The sequence below is a fragment of the Camelus bactrianus genome, chromosome 2 (genome assembly GCF_048773025.1).
Source record: "Camelus bactrianus isolate YW-2024 breed Bactrian camel chromosome 2, ASM4877302v1, whole genome shotgun sequence".
Taxonomy (NCBI): domain Eukaryota; kingdom Metazoa; phylum Chordata; class Mammalia; order Artiodactyla; family Camelidae; genus Camelus; species Camelus bactrianus.
Window position 1 is genome coordinate 88,730,308 of NC_133540.1, and position 20,421 is coordinate 88,750,728.

General features: G+C 42.1%; 1 protein-coding gene across 4 annotated transcripts in view; it reads left to right on the forward strand.

The window, feature by feature from the left end:
- Positions 1-20,421, forward strand: part of FRAS1 (Fraser extracellular matrix complex subunit 1) — a 409,376-nt gene that overhangs the window by 179,071 nt on the left and 209,884 nt on the right. For all 4 annotated transcript variants that reach the window (XR_012500267.1, XR_012500261.1, XM_074345854.1 and 1 more), the window contains exons 7-14: positions 546-629; positions 2,272-2,373; positions 2,763-2,957; positions 8,406-8,495; positions 10,426-10,461; positions 12,169-12,316; positions 13,754-13,897; positions 15,198-15,332. Coding sequence is in view for 2 of the 4 variants with exons in the window: in XM_074345854.1 (XP_074201955.1) it covers positions 546-629; positions 2,272-2,373; positions 2,763-2,957; positions 8,406-8,495; positions 10,426-10,461; positions 12,169-12,316; positions 13,754-13,897; positions 15,198-15,332 (934 nt within the window). In the remaining 2 variants the exon portion in view is untranslated. The remainder of the gene's footprint in view (positions 1-545; positions 630-2,271; positions 2,374-2,762; positions 2,958-8,405; positions 8,496-10,425; positions 10,462-12,168; positions 12,317-13,753; positions 13,898-15,197; positions 15,333-20,421) is intronic.

Genomic DNA, 20,421 nt, shown 5'->3' on the forward strand with positions numbered 1-20,421 from the left:
AAATAGTGAAATAGTTTATCAAGGGAGGGATACATTCACTTTGACATCAGCAGTAACTCAGTAAGAATGTAAATGTTCTTAAGTGTTGAGATGGTTGTTGCTCTGAAGTCCCTCTTTCAACCATTTACTATTACCAGGTCAGCTCTGTGACCTTGGACAAGTCACGCAACCTCTCTGTTCTTTACTTTTCTTTGTAAAGGTGGGAAAAGGGCGTCTACTTCACAGGGTCATGTACAGCACTTAAAACAGTACCTGGCAAACACAAAGTCCTATTATTATTGTTACTGTTATTAGTTGTGCCTTTGTTTGTTCTTAGAAGTGGCTGGGACTTGAGGAATGGGCAGACTTCTTCAGAGTCCCACTGACCTGAGAAGAGCTAATTCTTATCAAAGCCCCAGGCAACTAATAAATACTAAACGAGAGGAAATTGCTGTTTCTGAATGCCTGAGGCACGTGATTGAGTTGGCTGTGAGTGAAGTGTTCCTACTGCCATGGATTTTATTAATATGGCCTTTTGATGGGTTGTTTTTTGGTGGGGTGTTAAGGATGAAACTGTAGTCCGAGTCCCTGGAAAGTGTTGCCCACAGTGCTCTTCGCGATCCTGTGCTGCAGCTGGCCGAGTATACGAGGTGAGCTTTGATGTGCCCCCTATTGGTGTTCTGATGTCCGTTCCTAAACTTCTGCCCCCGCCCCACCTCCCTTCTAACCCCCATACCTCCCACACCCATGTCTGACTCTTTGCCAGGATTAGGAACTCCGTACATAAATGGTTTTTTTCTTCTCTTTACGAAGAGCCTTTGTGAAAAAAATTAAATTGGAGGGGATTAGAAATATAAAAGAATGTTCTGGCAAGCAGCACCTGGTTCATGAACCTTGGTAAACTTACTGTTCACACATCTTAAGGGAAAAAGGACTGTCATTGGTTACTCTCAGTTTACTCTTAGGTTGGAGGCTCTGGGAATGTCTGTCTGCTTTGGCTGGATTTTATGCACTGGTATCCAGAGACAGTGTCTCCCTGCCTTACAGTGGGGTCAGGGGCATGGGGGTGGGAGATGAGAGAGGGAAGGGAAGCGAGAAACTGGTGGTAGTGGGTTCCACAGACTTGAAAGTACTGCTCAGGCAGTCTGGATAACTACCCAGCACCTAATAGTCACCACATAAAAGTGAGTTCAACAAACAGAATGAATGATCTGTCTTGGGAGACAGCTGAGTCAAAAGAAGGTTAATTATTCATAAGCAAACAATATATGAAAAATAAGCCCTACTACTTCCCTTGTGTGCCAGTCATTCTATGGAAGACCAAATAGAAACTGGGATTTTGACTCTCAGTAGAGAATCTGGAACTGAATATTAGGGGATGGGTGTCACAAATTCTAGACAGGTCACTGGAAGTCTAAATGAAAATAACTAACGGGGAAAGGCTTTGAGTATGTGCCAGATCTGTGCTGTCCAGTACAGTAGCCACACGCGTGCTGGATTAATTTCTCCTGGAAGAGAGAGCCTCTACATCTGTTGTGGCAAGTAACAGAAATGCTCCTCTACAAGTGGCTAAAATGAAACATTTATTACCTCCTGGAGCAAGAAGCTCAGAGGTGGGGCAGTTGGGGGTTGATCAATCCAGGTCTCAATGACGTTGTCAAGGATTTACACTCTTTGACCTTTCCACCCTGCCATCTTTAGCATTTTGGCATTTACTTTCTGTCTCTTCCCCTCCTGTCCCAGTATGTTCCACAGCTTCAGGCATCTCCTTCTCACCCAATCATCACTAGAGCCTGGTGGAAGAAAGGGTTTTTCTTCCTTTATGGGGGAGAAGAGTCTTTTCCTCACCCTCTGCTGCTCCAGCCCACTTTCCCTGAGGTCCCCTGGGTTAGGACTGGGACAGAGTCTGTGCACTGGCTGCAGGGAAGCCTGGGAAAGTGAGCATGTGGTGGTGCGAGGTGGTCTTCCAGCAGAGTGACCATTGATTAGGCAGCAAAGAGGATCTTCTTATTAATCTCCATGTTCCAGGGCCTCTACATGCCAGGCATAGAGCAGGCCCTCGGTGCATCTGTGGAATGAATATAGTTGGATGAAAACAAATCCAAAGTTCTCTTTGGACATTTACTGACTTTTTTTCTTGGAGACTACTGCTGCCTCAAGGATGATAATTTTCAGGAGTACATTCAATGTGGCTCAATTAAAAACTATAATAAAAATTGGGTCTTATGGATCTGTTTCTATTTGATACATGCAACATTGGATTTTCCACTTTTTTCCTCTTTCTTTACACAGCATGGTGAGCAGTGGAGTGAAAATGCCTGCACCACGTGTATATGTGACCAGGGTGAGGTCAGGTGCCACAGACAGACCTGCCCTCCATTAAGATGTGAAAAGGTATTTGGGAGTGTGTAGCTCGATTTTTGCTTTATCAGGGGCGGTCTAAGAAATGCATTTCTCATAATTGGGACATTGTGCTGTACACCAGAAATTGACACATTGTAATTGACTGTACTTCAACCAAAAAAAAAATGCATTTCTTAGTCCAGTGTGTCCTCTGAAGGAATCAAAAGTTTTATGATGTTCAGAATATTGGAAAGAAATAGGAAAAATCTGCTTCCCAGGGAGGAGGCTGAGGTGGAAGGGAGGTCGTCTCAGCTGGATTAGGTGCTGAGAAAGAAACAGCGCCCAGAGTTGGGGTTTTACGTCCTGGTGCCCCGTCGGCTCGGATGTCTTCGCACCCTCCTGACCACTGCCCTTCACCCGCCATTCTCTGTGTTTCCTAGGGTCAGAGAAGGGTTCGGCGTCATGGGCAGTGCTGTGAGGCCTGTGTGTCTCCTGCCGGAAGCTGCTCGCACGGTGGTGGGATTGTGCGGTACCAGGATGAAATGTGGAAGGGCTCGGCCTGTAAGTTCTGCACATGTGACCGTGGCCAAGTGACCTGCCAGACTGCAGCGTGTGCCAAGGTGGAGTGTGACCAGGTAAGGAGAAGAGGCATTTCTGTGTGGAGAACATTCTCTCCAGCGGGATCAGTGGTCCCTCACCTGCTCCTTCCCTCTTGGCAGCAGAGGGGATGCTCAGTTCCAAGGAGCCTTCTAGCACAGCCCTTCCTGTGGTGTAGCATCAGTGTCACTCTGCTCAGACTGGCCTGAAACAGCCCCCTGGAGCTGTTAGATCTCAGTGCATCTGGTCAACTCGGGAGCCCTGAGCCAGCAACAGGAAAGGATAGGACATGATACGGGATGTTAGCCTATCAGTCAGCACGCTGGACCTCCAGCTGGTGGCCAGCCCAGTTCGCTTGGGTTGTCCGCAGGTGCCCTGGTGGTCCAGCTCCCATCTCAGGCCCCGCTGGCAGTGTTAAGCAGAAAGGAGAGCCAGCACCCAGAGGCTGCTCCTGTGTCTTGGGAAAGAAAATTGAAATGTGTTTTTGTTTTTGTTTTTGTTTTTGTTTTTGTTTTTGTTTTAAAGAACCAGGGAGGGGACCTCATAAATAGTTAACTCTGTTGACCTTTGTCAACTCTGCTGTCTGCAGAATTTCTAGAATCTTCCAACAAAGCAGCCTCTGTTTGGACTATAGATGTATAATGTGGAGAAATTGCTTCCTCCCCCCCCCCCCTTTGAACTCAATTTTGACCCACTGCAAAACAAACTGCTTTTAAAGCTGTCTCCTTCTCCCTCACCACTCCCATCCGCCCCACCGATTTCCCGCGGGGTTGTGAACTCAAATAGATGCGGGAAACTTGGAAGATCTGAAGCGCTGGGTGTCTGTGAAGGCATTTTTCTTTCTGGTTCTTCTCCCCCACATCTCAGCTCCTCTTAGCACGGTTGCTGAGGAGGAACAGGCTTTCAAACAGGGCTGTCAATGACAGGTGCTTTTTCATGTTGCCTCCTACTTCTGTGTCTGGGCAGAGCTGAGACGTAGTTAGGGAAGGAGGATCTTGCCTCTTGTAGTTTATGTCCCTCCACGTGCCTTTTCTTTTCTTCTCTTTCTTTATGTCAGGGGTATCAGAATGGTTGGACGAAGATGAGAAAAACCCTAGTAAGGGCCTTTTTCTGTCTCCCTCTCTGTCAGGCTGAGGCTGGGCTTCCTGGCCTCGGCAGTCTGCCCAGAGGATGCTGGTTATTTCCAAGGTTTTAATTTGTCTGATATCCTGGGGTTTATGGAACATCGAGGAGAGGTGATCCTGGTAGGGAGGGTCCTTTAAGCCACCTATTTGCAGTCAGGTCTAAACAAAGAGTCTCACATACAGAAAATAATTTGACCCATTATCCCTATGTCAATGCATTTCGAAGTACCGGCCAGCCCTCCAGGCACCTGCCTGTGGTAGCAGGAGCCAGTTCTTTTCTGTTCTTAGGAAAAGGGAGAGCAACCACTGACGTAAGTGGAGAAGGCATAAGTAAAGCTGGGTTGGTGGTGCTGAAATCTTTTAGATTTTGTCTATCTGTGGAGCTTTTGATTTCTCCATCAAGTCTGAACGAGAGCCTTGCTGGATAGAGTATTCTTGGTTGTAAGTTTCCTCCTTTCATCACTTTAAATATATGGTGCCACTCCCTTCTAGCCTGTAGAGTTTCTGCTGAAAAATCAGCTGATAACCTTATGGGAGTTCCCTTGTATGTTATTTGTTGCTTTTCTCTTGCTAATTTTAATATTTTCTCCTTATCCTTAATTGTTGTCAATTTGATGACTATGTGCCTTGGTGTGTTCCTCTTTGGGTTGATTCTGTATGATACTCTCTGCGTTTCCTGGACTTGGGTGCTTGTTTCCTTTCCCAAGTTGGGGAAGTTTTCAGTGATTATCTCTCCAAAAATTTTCTCAGGTCCTTTCTCTCTCTCTCTTCTCTTTCTGAGACCCCTATAATGTGAATATTATTGCACTTCATATTGTCCCAGAGTTCTCTTAAACTATCCTCATTTCTTTTCATTCTTTTTTCTGTTCTGAAGCAGTGATTTCCACTAACCTGTCTTCTAGCTCACTAATCTGTTCTTCTGCTTCATTTAGTCTATTCTTGGTTTCTTCTAGTGTGTTACTCATTTCAGTGATTTTGTTCTTCAACTCTGTTTGGGTATTCTTTATATTTTCCAACTCTTTGCTAAAAATTTCACTCTATGCATCTAATCTCCTCTTGAGTTCCCTGAACATCTTCACCATCATTACTTTAAACTCTTTCTCAGATAAATTGCCTATCTCCTCATCACTTACTTCTTCTTCTGGGATTTTATCTTGTTTCTTGGCCTGGGAGATGTTCCTTTGCCGCCTCATATCGTCTATCTTTCTATGTGTTTGTGGATTCTTTCCACAGGCTTTGGGATTATTGTTTTCTTAATTCTGTTATCTGCACCTGGTGGATGAGGCTGGACTAGAGGCTTATGCAGGGTTCCTGGCAGGAGGAGCGGGTGCCTGCCCCCTGCTGGGTGAAGCTTGGTCCTGGACCACTGGTGGGTAGGGCTGTGTCTAGAGGCCTTTGTGGCTTAGGAGATCTGCTGATGGGTGGGGCTGTGTTCCCACTCTGTATGTTGTTTGGCCTGAGACTTGCCTACAGGCTGTTGGGTGGGGCTAGGTCTTGGTGCTAATGATCCAATCAAGGTGTCAGCCTCCATGTAGATTAACGCTTTTGGAATGTCTGCCACCAGCTTTTATGTCCCCTAAGTGAGCTTCAGCCATCCCTCACATCCCTAGAAGACCCTCCAAATCCAGCAGGCAGGCCTGTGAAATCTGGGCAGGCCTAGCCCAGGCTCCTGTGAAATCACTGCCTCTGCCCATGAACCTGGTGCACATGAGTTTCTGTGTACACTTCCCAAGTGAATGGAGTCTCCGTTTCCCCTAGTCCCGTGAGGCTCCCAGAGCCAAACCCTGCTGGCCTTCAAAACCAGATGTCCTGTGGTCTCCTGCTCTTCCCAATGCCGGGACTTAAGCTGGGGAGCCTGACATGGGGCTTAGAGCTCTCACCTCTGTGGGAGGGCCTCTGTAACTTAACAGATCTTCAGCTTGTGGGTCGCCCACCTGAGGGGTATGGGGCCCAATTATATCATGAGCATGCCCCTCCTGCTGTCCTTCTCTGTGTTTCCCTCTTTATATTTCCAGTTGCTGAAGATCTTTTTTGCTAGGTTCCAGTCTCTTTTTGATGGTTGTTTAGCATTCAGTTGTGGTTTCGTTGTAGTCTCCAGGAGAGGCAAGCTCGTGGTCCTACCGCTCTGTCATCTTGACTGGAAATTTGACCCTTGTCTTTGATGTATAAAACCAAGTCCCTAGACATTGAAACATAAATAAATCATAAATAAATCATAGCATAATCTGGTGATTTCTATGATTCTGTATTTAGTATTATCTTTGAGCATGAATTCACATGAAGTCAATTTATCTTTTTTTTAAAAGAAACTTGCACTCATATATGAGGGATTAAATGTGGGGGGGAGTCAAAGCTTGTAGCAAATGCACGGAAGAGGGTAGTCGTGCCATCAGTGTGAGATGCCCTTCCCTTCTCCAGTGGAGGGAGAGTCCCTCAAGAGCCTTTCCTTTTCCAGTGGACAGGTGAGTGGATTAATACAGTCTTTGGTCTGGTGGGTGGCTGTTGGTGTGATTCAGTGGGGAGGGGTTAGCAGAGTCCACCTGGCCTATGAAGCAGAATCCTCTTAGAAAGAAAAGGGTTACTTTTGTTTCACAGAGTAGTTTTTCTCAAAGCAAAAGGCAAATGCTAATTGGAGCAGGCTCCCTACCGCAGTGAACTGTCGCAGTTTGGGGCACCCAGACGTCTATAAATAGCAGATCTGTTTATAACTTCCTATCTCACCAAAACTCCTTCCCCAGGAGCAGGGCTTGCTGTTATTTACAGCTGCGTTTGAAGACACCGAAAAGCCACCTTCTTTGCCTTATCGGGGTGATGCAGGCTCCGTTTTCAGTCCTGTCTGTGTGTACTGGAGCAGGCACTCAAGAATCTCTCATGCATTTCGTCTTTAATAGAAGTACACATACTCTGTCTCGTTTCAAAACATTGTTTTAAGTGACTTAGATAACAGGTTTATAAACCCCTTTATATGCTTAGAGAGCAAATTTCACTGTTTCTGTGTTATGCCTTCACCACCAGCTGATTTGTCACGTTTAGGCAAAACAATTTATATGTAAATAACCTCTGCTCCCTAAAGCACTCTTTGCTCTCTCTTTTGGCCTCTGATTGGCATGAAGTTTTGAAGGACAGTAATCTATTTAACTCCCTCCTTTTTTAAATTACTTTTCAGATACTATAAAAAGTCATGATCATTCATATACTTGTGTTTCTTTTAAAAGTTGTCTTTTCCTTCGTTAAAATAATACACATTCATTCTAGAAAATTGAAGACGCAAGAGAGGCAGAAAAGAGACTTTAAAATTTACCCATAATGCTACAATTTAAAGACAACCAATGCTTTTATTTTATATTTTTCTTTAATGAACAGCATTTTTAAACATAAAACATCATCTGATTTTTCTGTTTATGCAATTTTACATTATTCAGTTTTTACCCAACATGGTTTTTGCACTTCAAATGTAATACAGATCGCAAATTAAATAATGTCTTCATGCAAAGAAAACCACCATTTTTTAGAAAGTAGATTATATCTTTAGAAAGTGGAAAGTGCTACAAAGAATACTCTTTAGCCTGTAGATACTAGATGGTAGTAAATGCATGCGAAAAATTCTAAATAGAGGTTGTATTTTTAACAGCAGAGTTCCTGGGATGTAGGACTGCAGTGGAATTATGTTTTCTGAGTTACAGAATTCAAAATTATTTAATTTGTTATAGTACACATTTATTATTTTTTAATAAATCAAAATTTGAAATGATTGATGCTGGGCAGTTAAAATAATAAGACTTTGGAAGTTAAATGTCTACCTTCCTCCTGTGGCATTTCTTTCCTTCCTCTTATAATTTTTAAAATAGTGATTATGCGAGTTGGATAACAGCTTCAGAAAAGAAATTAGTTTTCTGCTCTTTAATTTACGCCTGAGACTTCATCTGTGCATAAAAGGATGTGTCTGATTTTGTATTCAAGGAAAAATGTTGATTTGATTTGAGCACTGTTAATGAAATGAAATCACAAGTTCAAACCTTGTATATTTAGGGTAGCCTGATCCTTTTCTGAAACTGGTAACTTTCCAAGACTGTAACATTAATCTTGGCCATTCTTCTTCTTTGTGTGAGTTCCTGGTCGTGGGTAGGAAATTACGCCCAAGTATCACCAGAACTGGAAAGAACTTGGAGGAAGGGATGAGCTGTACTGAGTAGGCTTTCCATAGGAAGATGGCGCAGGCGAGATGGACTAAGTCGTGGGCCAAAGCAGAGGGCTGTTTTGAGGTTTTTCATTCTAGTCAGGGAATTTAGCTGCTTTGCAATTTAGCATTGCTACCTGGAGATGTTAATTTGATATGTGCCTCCGCAACCCTTTCTTCTACAGGGTGAAGAATTAATTCACTTAGATGGAAAATGCTGCCCTGAATGCATTTCGAGGAGTAGTTATTGTGTATCTGAAGATAATGCAGAATTTGTGAGTATCGGGCTAATAACCAAAGCCTATTGAAAATTAATCATTCAAAATTAATTTAACAAGGGGGCATTACTTTCTCCTTTCTCTTATCCATTCATTTGTTCAACAAACGTGATTGCACACCTACTATGTGCCGGGTACTAGAGATACAGAAATGAACACAGCAGCAGAGTCTCTGCTCTTAGTGAGCTTCCGTCCTAGCATGGGAACACTGACAACAAATACATGTCAGGTGGTGACGGGTACTGCCTCGAGAATAAAGCAGCCAGCGGGTAACTGAGGGGAGCGAAGTGCTCTTTTCCATCGGATGACTGGGGAAGTCTTATGGAGAGAAATTAGAGCAAAACATGAAGGAAGTGAGGGAGCAAGCCGGGGATATCTGGGGGGAAACATAGCAGGAAGAGGGATCACCAGACAAAAAAGCAGTGAAGCAGAAGTGTGCTTGGCACGTCCGAGAAACAGCAAGAAAGTAGTCTGGGTGGAACGAAGCAAAGGATGGGGAAAGGAGTTGAAATGACGTCCAGGAGGTAGCTTGGTCCCTGGTTCTACCCTGTTGCAGATGGGAGCTGCTGGGGAGTTTTGAGCAGAGCAGTTCTGCGATGGGGCTTACTTGTGAAAGATCACCTTGGCTGCCAGGTTGAGCCAGTCATGGGACGGGGCGAGCCTGGGAGTAGACAGTCAGGTTTTTGCAACAGTCCAGAGGAGAGGGGGAGTAGCTTGGTCTCCAGAGCAGATGATATAAAGCAATCGGGCTCTAGATTTATTTTGCAGGTAGAACTGAAAGGATTTTGATGGATTGGATGTAGAGCAAAACTCTTATTAGCAAAGGTTTATTTCTCCCTAAATCTGTACTTTTTTTTTTATTATATATCCCAAGGGTAACATATTTATCTTAACCTCTTCAAATTTGCTCTATTTATATAGCCCTTATTTTCCACATGGGGTTCCTGGAATGTGGATGATTGTGCGGCATACTTTTAAGTACATCATAAGTACAGCTGCTCCTTTGACCAATCAGAATGGGATCATAAGAATTAGGATTACATACTTTGACTTGTGAACTGATTCCTACACACTTTTTCTTTGTGATTTGGTTAAATCGCATCTGTCAACCTGCCAGTGTCTTGAATAAACTGGGAAGGTAGAATTGTGCAGGGTTAACATGCAGGCTCTAAGTTCAAACCCCCTACTTTGCCACATACTGACTGTGACCTTGGGCAAGTTACTTAATCCTCAGTTGTAAAGTAGAGATAAAAATAGTACTTACCTCAGGTGTCTATTGAGATGATATGTATAAAGAACTTAGAACAGAACCTGGCACATAAAAAAGCTTAAAAATGTTGGATGATGATGATGATGATGATGATGATGATGATGATGATCATGCTGTTGGCATTGTTTGTTTCATACTGGTGTTTCACAATTTAGTCATCCTTATGTCCTAAGAGTGTAGGAGATTAAATTTCCCTATAAAAATTGAATTTGTGTTTTCTCAGTCATAGTATTAATTTGCCTATCCATTTTTGAAGATAAATTAGGCCCAGTGGAATTCTTTAAAAAGCAAGTTGTTTTAAATAAGTACAAGTCCCCACAGTGCTCCAGTAGTACCACATCAGTGTCAAGAATTTGCTCTTACAAGCCTGTGTCCTTGACTGTGAAGTCCTTCCTATTGAGGGGAATTGAAGCCATGTACTCCCACACAAAGTGAGAATAAGAATCCAAAAATATTTCCTAGGCATCTTGTCTTCACCTCATATTGGTATGCTTTCTTATTTTTGATATAGATAAATTTTGTTTCTATTCATAACCAGTGAATGAAGTTGCATGTTACTTGGGAGAAAAAAAATGGGTATTTCCTAATGAAAAAAATGAATAGATCAGCCTAATGGTGTTTTTAGTGGTCTAATAAATACATTTCTCTCATTCCTAGATGTCCTCAAATGCAAGTAAAGTTAAACGTATTCCAGTAAGTATAGATGTTTAGCTTGTACATCAACATGTATAAAATTGTTTTAAGCAATGATTTGTGTAAACTGTCCTGGGGAACCTTAATGCCTTTATATTTTTAACAGTCATATTTGATGGCACTGTGGTCTGGGATTAAAAATCGCAGTGATACATGTAACTGAGTCACTGTGCTGTACACCAGGAGCTAACACAACATTGTAAATCAACTATACTTCGATTTTTTAAAAAATTTTAAAAACTGAAAAAAAGAAAATGTAATTGTCATAGTCTCTGGTTAGTTTCGATCACATGAGGCAAACCCAGAAGACACAAAACTGCACTTCTAATGCCCTGTAGCTCTCTGCCTCAGTATCTACAGATATCTAGCTTGTGTTTGATTTCCCTCAAGCAAGGCCTCCCAAAAACGATCTACCAATCTCCAATAAATGGGTTGACTTAAAAAAAAAATCGTAATGAAACCAAAACTTCGACTCACTGAACTTTTCCTCCTTTCTTTAGCTTTCCCCCATCCCGACAATTCATAATGAATACTTCCCCAGCTATAAGCCCCTATACAGAACCTTTCTCTTTTTTGTGATGATTTTCTCCTGATTTTTTTTGGCTTAGAAAACTCAGTTTAACTGTCAGCCCAATTTTCAGTACCGCCAAGCGTTAGAGAGATAGCTTCTTTGGTCTGGGGGGTGTTCGTTCTGTGTACATTGTTTGCGGGACTACGATGTGTAGTTTCTTTTTAAGGAAAAGTGCAAGCATGTTTGTTCACACGAGCAAGCTTACAGTTTTGGAGGTTATAGAATAAGGGGGTCAGGAACCCAGTTTGTTTTGAAATGGGAGGAAAGCACTTCTACCTCCCCAAGATAATAGTTCTCATTTTCCTAACATTGTCATTCACTGTTGCTGAATATTGTCACATTAATTGTTTGGAATACTTAACATCAGTGGGTTTCATAAGCATTTTACCAAAGCTTTATTTTAAAATATGCTCTTTTATTCTCTTTGGTTTTACCTCCTTTATCTCCCCAAACGTTCCGGTAGGAACCTTTTTCTCTCTTTTTCCAGGGTGAGTAGGACAGCGAGCAAAAAGAAACTGCTCTTTATAATTCACTTTGGACTCTCTGTCAGAGTACCAATGTTTATTACCCTAATTTGCTTGGCTGAGAAGAATACTGAGTGGAAGAAAGCCCATGGCACATCCACAGCCCACAAAAAGTGGACACGCGAGAGCTGTCATTCTAAGAACACGACGACCTAGTATTATTCTTACTGTAGTAACAATAAGGAAATTCAGAGTTTTAAACAGTTTCCTACTGTTATAAAGATTGTATTTAATGTACCTGCTAATCACTAGGTACATAGTAGTCCCCTCTGGATGTTTTGTTGTTGTTGTTGTTGTTGTTGTTTTGTGAGATATGTTGAGAATCAAGTGTTAGATGCTTCTTGCTTGTTCTGGAAGCCCCACAATGCTTTCGCGCTTTACCTTTCTGCCTAGGTTCTACATCAGAATAAACCAATTATAAACAAAGGAGAAGTGCTATCCTTTAAACTTAGGACTCTTCTACTGCTGTCCTATTTCAGAGCTGGGTTTGCCATGGTACTGATCACGAGCCTTCACTTTGTCTCTTATGGAAATTATACGTTCTCCACCAGCAAACTGACTTCTGAATCTCTGCACCCTGATAACAACATCATTCTTTACTGTGTCCTGTAGGAGGGGGCAACATGGGAGGATGGCCCTTGCAAGGTGTGTGAGTGCCGGGGGACTCAGGTGACTTGCTACAAGCCCTCTTGTCCTCCATGTCCGGTAGCCACACTAGCCCAGATGGCAAAGGGACAGTGCTGTCCAGAGTGCACATCAGGTGGGTCCATGTCCGGTTTATTTCTGCTGAGATAATTCTACTGCCAAAAAATTCAGAGAGATCTCTCCTCCAACCCCTTGCTGCTTTTTCTTTGAATAACCCACTGAGTTTGTTCGTTTGTTTCTTCTTAATTTTTCTAACAAATGATGCTAATTAATCTTTGTCCATGTGTTTGCCAAATTCAACTGATTATGAGTATATGACCTTGCACAAGTCCTTGACCCTCTCTGAATCTTATGTTCTTGTTTATAAAACGTGCCTTAGCTACCTTGCAAAATTATTGTGAAAATCAAATAACTGAATGTTTGAAAACTTGTAAAGGCAAATATATGTGTTACGACTCTTCCACTGTTGAAGATTTAAGAATTGCTGAAAGTGTGTTATGGATATTCATTTTTTTAAGGTGAACTGTTAAACAGATGGTTCCTTTTGGAGTGCTCAAATGGGTTTTTGAAGTTTAAAGACTCATTAATTTCTTCCAAAAGAAAATTTTATCTACTTGTTCTGCAACTCTGCTTTCAAATCACCTGGGGTTGAATTAGTTCCAGTTAATAATTGTTGGCAAGTGCTGGCGTTGCTCTGGCTGAGCAGTAATTTGCCTATAAGCTCATTCTCTCTTGGAGAAGTGGCATTTCCTTTCGTTCATACTTCATAATTAATTGTTGTCATCTGTGGGTTGCACCTTTTCACACTGGCAGTTGCTCTTACCGCACTCACCTTATTTTGGCTAATCAGTGTTTCTGGGAAGAGTTTATCATGGGAAAAGCATAGCAATGCTCTGGTTTCATTACATTATCTTCACCAAAGTGTCTCTCTGGGCTTTCCAAAACGAACATTTGGCATATTATAACATACCATTCCTTGAAAATCAGGTCCTTGACAACTTTGAAACCTGAAAGAAGTCCTTTGCTGACAATTACTACGAAGTTCAGGGATGATCCCAATTACTGGGAATGAGATTTGAAATTTTGGAGAAAAAGAAGAAAACTGGCCATATATATATATATATACACAAGTATTTTTGGAAAATAATAACTATTCTTAAACATTGTAGGTTTTATGTCTTTTTATTCACACCAAAGCTTAAGAAGAACATCTAAGAAATGATAAATTATTGATTCTGCTTTAATCATCTTTATGGAGCTAGTCATTCCTGTTTCTAGAAGTAGAGACATTAACGGGGAAGGTTTGGTAATGATTTTAGAGTCTTCAATTTGGGGTAGAGGAGACAGTGATAGCATTTTAGACAAGGAATGGTTCCTTGAAATTTTGCATTGAAATCAGTTTTGCTATTTGGGGTCCTTTTTCATACCCAAGTTCCAGAGTTTTCTATTCTCCATACTGTATAGGTCCATATACCCTGTAGATCCTTTGTCACAAGATGTGAGAGAAATTTCATGTTCTCCACTGAGTTCTCCTCTTTGTCCTTGATCGTAGTTCATTGCCACCCAGACTGCTTGACCTGCTCTCAGTCTCCGGACCACTGTGACCTGTGTCAGGACCCCACAAAGTTGTTGCGGAACGGACGGTGTGTGCACAGCTGTGGCCTGGGATTTTATCAAGCCGGTGCCCTCTGTTTAGGTATGGCTCCATGCAGACAGCCCAGAGAGGGACAGAGGCTCACTGTTGTACAGGAGGGGGTCATGATGCAGGAAATGCACAATTTCCAAAAACCAACAGAAGGTGGTAACATCATCTTTAGGCTCCTCGACCTCTTTACTTGCAGGTCTCTTTCTTCTGACATTTTGCAGGTGTTTCCACACTTAGATGACTGGGAGATAGATGATTGGGTGGTCAGATGCTGCTAGGTATTCATGGCTCGATTTTTTATTTTCAAAAACTTTAAAGGGTAGTAATGCCATCAGGATGCCTGGTGTCATTCATAAAAACACTCAGTTAATCCAAGGTAGAGCTTCAGAGTTGACATGGACCTTCGAGATCACTTACTAGAACTTTCTCATTTTGCAAATGAGGAACCTGTGGGCCAGAGGACTAGCTGGCTTGCTTAATATCACATAGATAATTGGTAACAGAGCTTATCTTTTTTGGGTTACCGCAGGATCCTATAGTACTTCTGAGAAGGAGCTCTTAGCTGGGAGAATTTGGCTTGGTTGAGGCCAAATCATAGTTGCTTTTCCTCCTATCTCAGACTCTTGGGGTTAATTAACCATTTAACAGTGTGTAAGTTCATACCCTGGCTGTGAGTAGTTAACTTCTCAGTGCCTCAGTATTCTTACCTGTGAAGTGGGGTAATACATGTACCTTGTGGTACAAGGAGGGTCTCATGAGGATTACATGTGTCAATACATGTAAAGTGCCTAGAATAGCATCAAGGATATAGTCAGGCCTCAATAAAGGTCAACTGCTTTTTATTATTTTTGTGATTATTCACTTCTCCCTACTTTCTCTCCTGATTCATAATCTTCAGCCTTTTGGGAAGTTATTTATGTCTTTGCCATAAGGGATACTCTTGTAAAATGGTTGAATGAGAAGGATATTGGGGGCATTGGATAAGAAGAGAAGAGCACAGACCTTTGAGCCTAACTGCCTGGCTGCAAGTGCCAGCTTCATGGGACCTTAACCTTGGGCAGGTTACTTAGCCTCCGTCAGCTTGTTCCTCATCTGTAACATGGGGGTTAATACTGTCTGCCTCATGGAGTTGTGAAGATGAAACGCATCCATACACGTAAAGCACTTTGCACAGTGCCTGGTGTGAAATATGTGCTACATAAATGACGGTGGTAACATTATTTTCCAGGCTTTCTTCTTCCCTGTGTCTCAGAGCCTCAGAATTGGGCTGTGTGGGAATCGGCATCGGGGTGATGCCAGTGAGCTAATCAGAGGTTCCCTTTCTCTTTCTCCCAATCTTGTCTGGAGCTAGCCTGCCAGCCCCAGTGCTCCACATGCACCAGTGGCCTGGAGTGCTCGTCCTGCCAGCCTCCCCTGCTGATGCAGGACGGCCAGTGTGTGTCCTCCTGTGGGAACGGCTTCTACCAAGACCGCCACTCCTGTGCAGGTAATCACCTACCCGGTCCCCGAGAAAGCCACTCCCTCTTCCCGGTTATCCCGGGCCACCCGCAGCTGTAAGTAGGAGAAGAGATTCTGAATGACACTCCAGATGGCTTGAGAACAGTGGGTGAGAGAGCTGACACACATTGTTTTTATAATTTTATTGGAGCTTTAGTGACGTGTGTGTGATACGATTTCTGGAAGTCCTTTTGCACATGTCTGGGGGCACTGGGACACTAATTAACATCATACTTTTGGTTCCAATTGCCGTTATGTTGTAAGTTAGATTGCTTCGTCCTGTAAGTACACAGGGTTTACTTGAAAACAAAGGGGAAAATACATCTTATATTTTAAAACTTTATTGTCACCTAAAGAGAGAGGGGGAAGCAGAAATAAGAAAGTGACATCATAATAACAAACTTGGACAAACAAAACAAAAGCGGGCATTTAAGTTTGTTCCACTTGAGCATCTGTGTACTTAGCACACATACTAGTGTCTGTTACTTTAGTGGCTATGTATGTCTGCTTTTTTTTATACTTTTAATTTTATATTGCTAATTAAGACCTAGTTGAAATTCTTAATATCATAACTTCTCTGAAAGTAGGAATGCTCATAATATAATTTGTTTGTTTATACTTGACCATTTTTTTCAATAGTGATTATACTCATGGGTATAAAGTAAAAAAGTAAATGTATAAAGAATTTTTTAAATGCAGAAATAGGGGAAGGAGGTGATGGTGAAAGCAAAGACAAGAGGCAGAATCCTAAGTTTGTCTTTGGGGAGAGACCGGGAGTCAGATGTGCCCAGAACCTAAGGCAGGATGTGCAGTGTCAGGTAAACCTGAAGAGGCAGATGGGCCAGAGGGAGGGTCTTGGACGTCATACCAGGGAACCGTGGTATCTAGGCTCTGCATCTGAGCAGCGGGAGGTGGGCCAGTCTGAGGCTCAGCTGATATGATCCTCTCTTTCATGCCCTTGGTTAGATTTTCAGGAAAATCACTTGGAGGGAAAATGTTAAAAGCACAGTGCATGGTATTCACAGGCTTGCAGGCTGACTGAGCTTCAAGGCCAGGTGAAGGTCCTCTGTGGGGGAGGCTGATGGCTGCTTCCACTCCAGGTCATGGTCATAAGGGGAGTCCACGGGATTGTGGAAAGCATCATGGGAGGAAACACTGGTACTGTGCACATCATGCAGATGTGAGCAGAGTGGGGCCTGGAGCCAGTCACATTACAGAAATGGAAGCATGCTAGCTTCTCAGTCCGGCTTGGGGGCTCCTTGAGATGTGTAAGAATTCTTCTGTATTTCTGTATCCCCGACATCAAGGGACGCACGAAGGGTTCCGATTAGTTCAGCATTTGTTGAACAAGTGTTTGAGGAATAAAGGAATGTACTACCCCTTGGTGATCCTTGAAGGACCAGTGTTTCAACAGAAGTCTCAGCCCTGAAAGAGAAAAGAACTCTTAATGTGTATTACTTATCATGTTCTGTTTACCTGTTATTTTAGGACAGGCTCAAAGTGGGCACATACAAACGCTTTTATAAGTGTCTAATGGATTGGCAATTTAGGTAAACTGCTGAAATTTCAATTTGATGAAATTATTGAATGTACTCTTTACTCCCTTCTTCTATCCCATCAAAGAGACCTCCTGCTAGCACTCCTGCGACAGGTTTGCCTTTGAAAGGGAATTAATTCCCCCTAGATTTGACTCTTCCCTCCATTCCACCTCCACCCCCTGCCCCACGTCCCACCTACAGGTTTACTTTTTTCTTTCTCTTTTTTGGGTGGGGCGCAGTGGGGCACATATCTTTTTCCCAAGCCCAGTGTTTTAACTGATAATGTTAATGCCGTTTCAGGGCACTTTGAAATGAGTAATGTTTCATTTGATTACTGGCGTATGTATGTAGCTGACTGCTTCCACATTCCATCCACATACCCGTACACAAATGCCTTCGCAGAAAGTTGCTGGAAAATTTGTTCATGCTCCCTCCAGGGAATTAAACCAATTTGCTTTAGTTCAGCCTGATTGCATTTTTATGCATAAAATGAGAAGAAAGAAGAGAGCAAAATGAGAAGGAAGAAGAGAGCAAGAGGAGGGAGAAGAAATAGAGAGAATGATCTTAAAAATGAAAGCTAAACTTGTGATCAATTTTTATATACTGTTTTGATGCCAAGACTGCCCAAATAAGCTTTCTCATTATTTGAATTTTTTGCAGTATCCATAACTTGTGCCATTTTTGGTAACTTTTCGCCATTGACCTTAGAAGTCGGTCAGTCAGCCAGCACTCTTCCAGAAAGTGCTAAACATTTCAAAATGAAGCCGGTCATGTTCTGGTAACAACAGGTTTTTCTGGGTTGATTCCTTTTGGCAGGGTCACTTATGTTATGACTGGCATCACTTGCCACTTTAGTGACCCATCAAAACCAAAAGAAAGTGAACACTGTGCTGAGGAAACTCATTACCAGAAATTACCTGATTAATATTCATGCTCACTATGTTGAACACAGGGCAGAGTGAGAAATAAGGGGCAGAGCCAAGTGGCACATAGACACACGACTCTTCAATAAGAGTGGGAGCTTGTAAACCAGAGAGGGGTGAAAAGAGACTCTAAGTCCTGCCAGAGAACTTCATCCTTAGGGGCCTTTATCATTGTCCCCTTTCCCTTGAGTTTTATGGAATATTATATATATGCACACACACACAGATATGCCTACAAAGGTGCACATATGTGTGCATGTATTAATATTATTGTTATGTTCTTGTGTTTGATTAAACTGAGTAGTGTTATAAATATAGATCACATTATGTGCCCCACCACAGTCACTGCTTCATTTCCTCTGCTTTCCCCAGCTTGAGAGTTTGATGCCTTGATTGCTTTACCTGAAGGCTCAGTACCACCCAGTTTTTATGCCGGTGTAAACTGAAGACAAGAGTATGTAAGTTGCTTCTTTCCCACAGCGGGTAGGACCAAGGAGTAATCTCCCTCGTCATGCCCCAAACTCATCTTTCAGGCCTAGTGCTCAGGCTTCTGCCTTATCCCCTAGGCTTCCTTTGCCACCATGAAGATCTGGTCTAACGTCCCTTCTTGACCCCATGGACGTCAGGTCCTAAGATTGGGGGTTCTGCTTTGGTTTTTGCCACCTGTCCTGTTGTGAGCCATTTCCAGGAATCAGCAGCCCGTCTCTTAATCAGCCCCAGCCTGACAGTCAGGCTTGACCTGTGTGTGGGTGCTCTTTGCCTTTCTCCCCGTACCACATGACCTTGCACCCTTGCCGCATGGCTCTTGGGTACCACTTGTCCTGGACTTGCTGTATTCTCTCTACCAGAGTGGTAGTTCCACTACCTCTTCTTAGAAGCCCTGGTATTATATATCTTAATCTGGATCCAGACTGAGCTTGCCCATCCCAAGAACATTCTTCCTTGCCTGTCTTGCCCCTCTTTTCAGTGAACCCCTGTTTCACTCTGGTGGCACTATTGAACTGTGCATGAAAATCATAGATATAAGAACCCATAAGAAGAAAAGTTAAAACAACCACACTAACTCACAGACATAGAAAACCAACTTATGGTTACCAAAGAGGAAAGGGACGGAGGGATAAATTAGAAATTTGAGATTAATAGATATACACTACTGTATATAAAATAGACAAACAACAAGGACCTGTATAGCACAAGGAAATATATGAAATATAATAAGCTATAATAGAAAAGAATCTGAAAAAATATATGTATATGTATAACTGAATCACTTTGCTTTATACCCAAAACACTGTAAATCAACCATATTTCAATAAAAAGTAATAAATAAATAAATAAATAAATAAATAAATAAATAAATAAATAAAACAACTACACTAACACACATCATGCAAGATTAGTTTAAAATGAGTAACTCAAGACTAGATTTTGAGTAGACAAAAAGTAGAATTTATTTCATTTTTATATGTGTATCAATGTCTGGTTTGTCAGCTTAAAACTCCCAATATTCACAAACGTTTGAGGATGGAGCCGTGTGTGCTCCCTGGCAAGGGCTGCCTTCCAGAGGCAGCAGATCCAGAGGTGAGAGGGATGGGGACAGGGTGCTCAAGACCATAGACTTGGGAGCCAAGGATTCCAATCTTGGTTCTGTCACTTCAAACAGCATATTCTTTAACTCCGTGCTGCAGTGGCCTGTGGCTACAGCAGGGACAAGAATATCTGCTATATAGCACTGCTGTGCAGATTAAATGAGCAAATTCACATCTATCGTTTAGGATGGCGCCTGGCACCTATAAGCCCTCCATGTACGTTAGGAGGCTTAGATTTCTGCTTCCTATTGTCATTCGTTTCCGTTCTCCAGCTCCTCCATTCATTCTCTTTGCCACTGCTCACAGTCTGGAGGATGAGAAGATAAGACTCTGTATTTGCCCATAGTGAGCTGGCAATCAAGGCAGGGTTATCTGCTGCTTACAGAGATGTGAAAAAATAAAAATACAAACACAAAAACCTGTGCAGCTTAGTCTGTATCTGATTGCTGTGTGGTCTTAGACTTTGAAACTTAAAGAATCAAGCAATTGAATTTTTTATAGGTTTGTACAAGACAGGCTCATTTTGAATCTCAGCTCCATTACTTACTGCTTATATGGCTTTGGGCAGGTCATTTAACCACTTTGAGCCTCAGTTTCATCAACTGGAAAGTGGGGATAATATTATCTACTTTAAATCATTAACATGAAGTTAGAAAAGATGTTTGAAAATGTAAATATGACTGACCCATAGTATGTGGACAACAAAAGGCGGCTATTGTCATCATCAAATCTGTTCCTTTATTTTTTAATTTATGCAAATGAAAATCAAATAGCTTGCATTAGGAAACAAAAGAGTTTTGTGCCATTTGTGTCAGATTTATAATAGGTTTTATACATTATGGAGGAGTAAATGTAATACAGAGAGCAATTTATTCATCCCAAGTTAAAATTATTTTATTTTCTTTAAAAGCTTTGATTAAATGAATCTGGAATTACCTGTTTCTTATATTCACAGAGAAAACTTTTGCTAAGAAAACCTGTAGAATTTGCATACACAATGCTGACCTAGCTGAGGCTTAAAAGCTGTA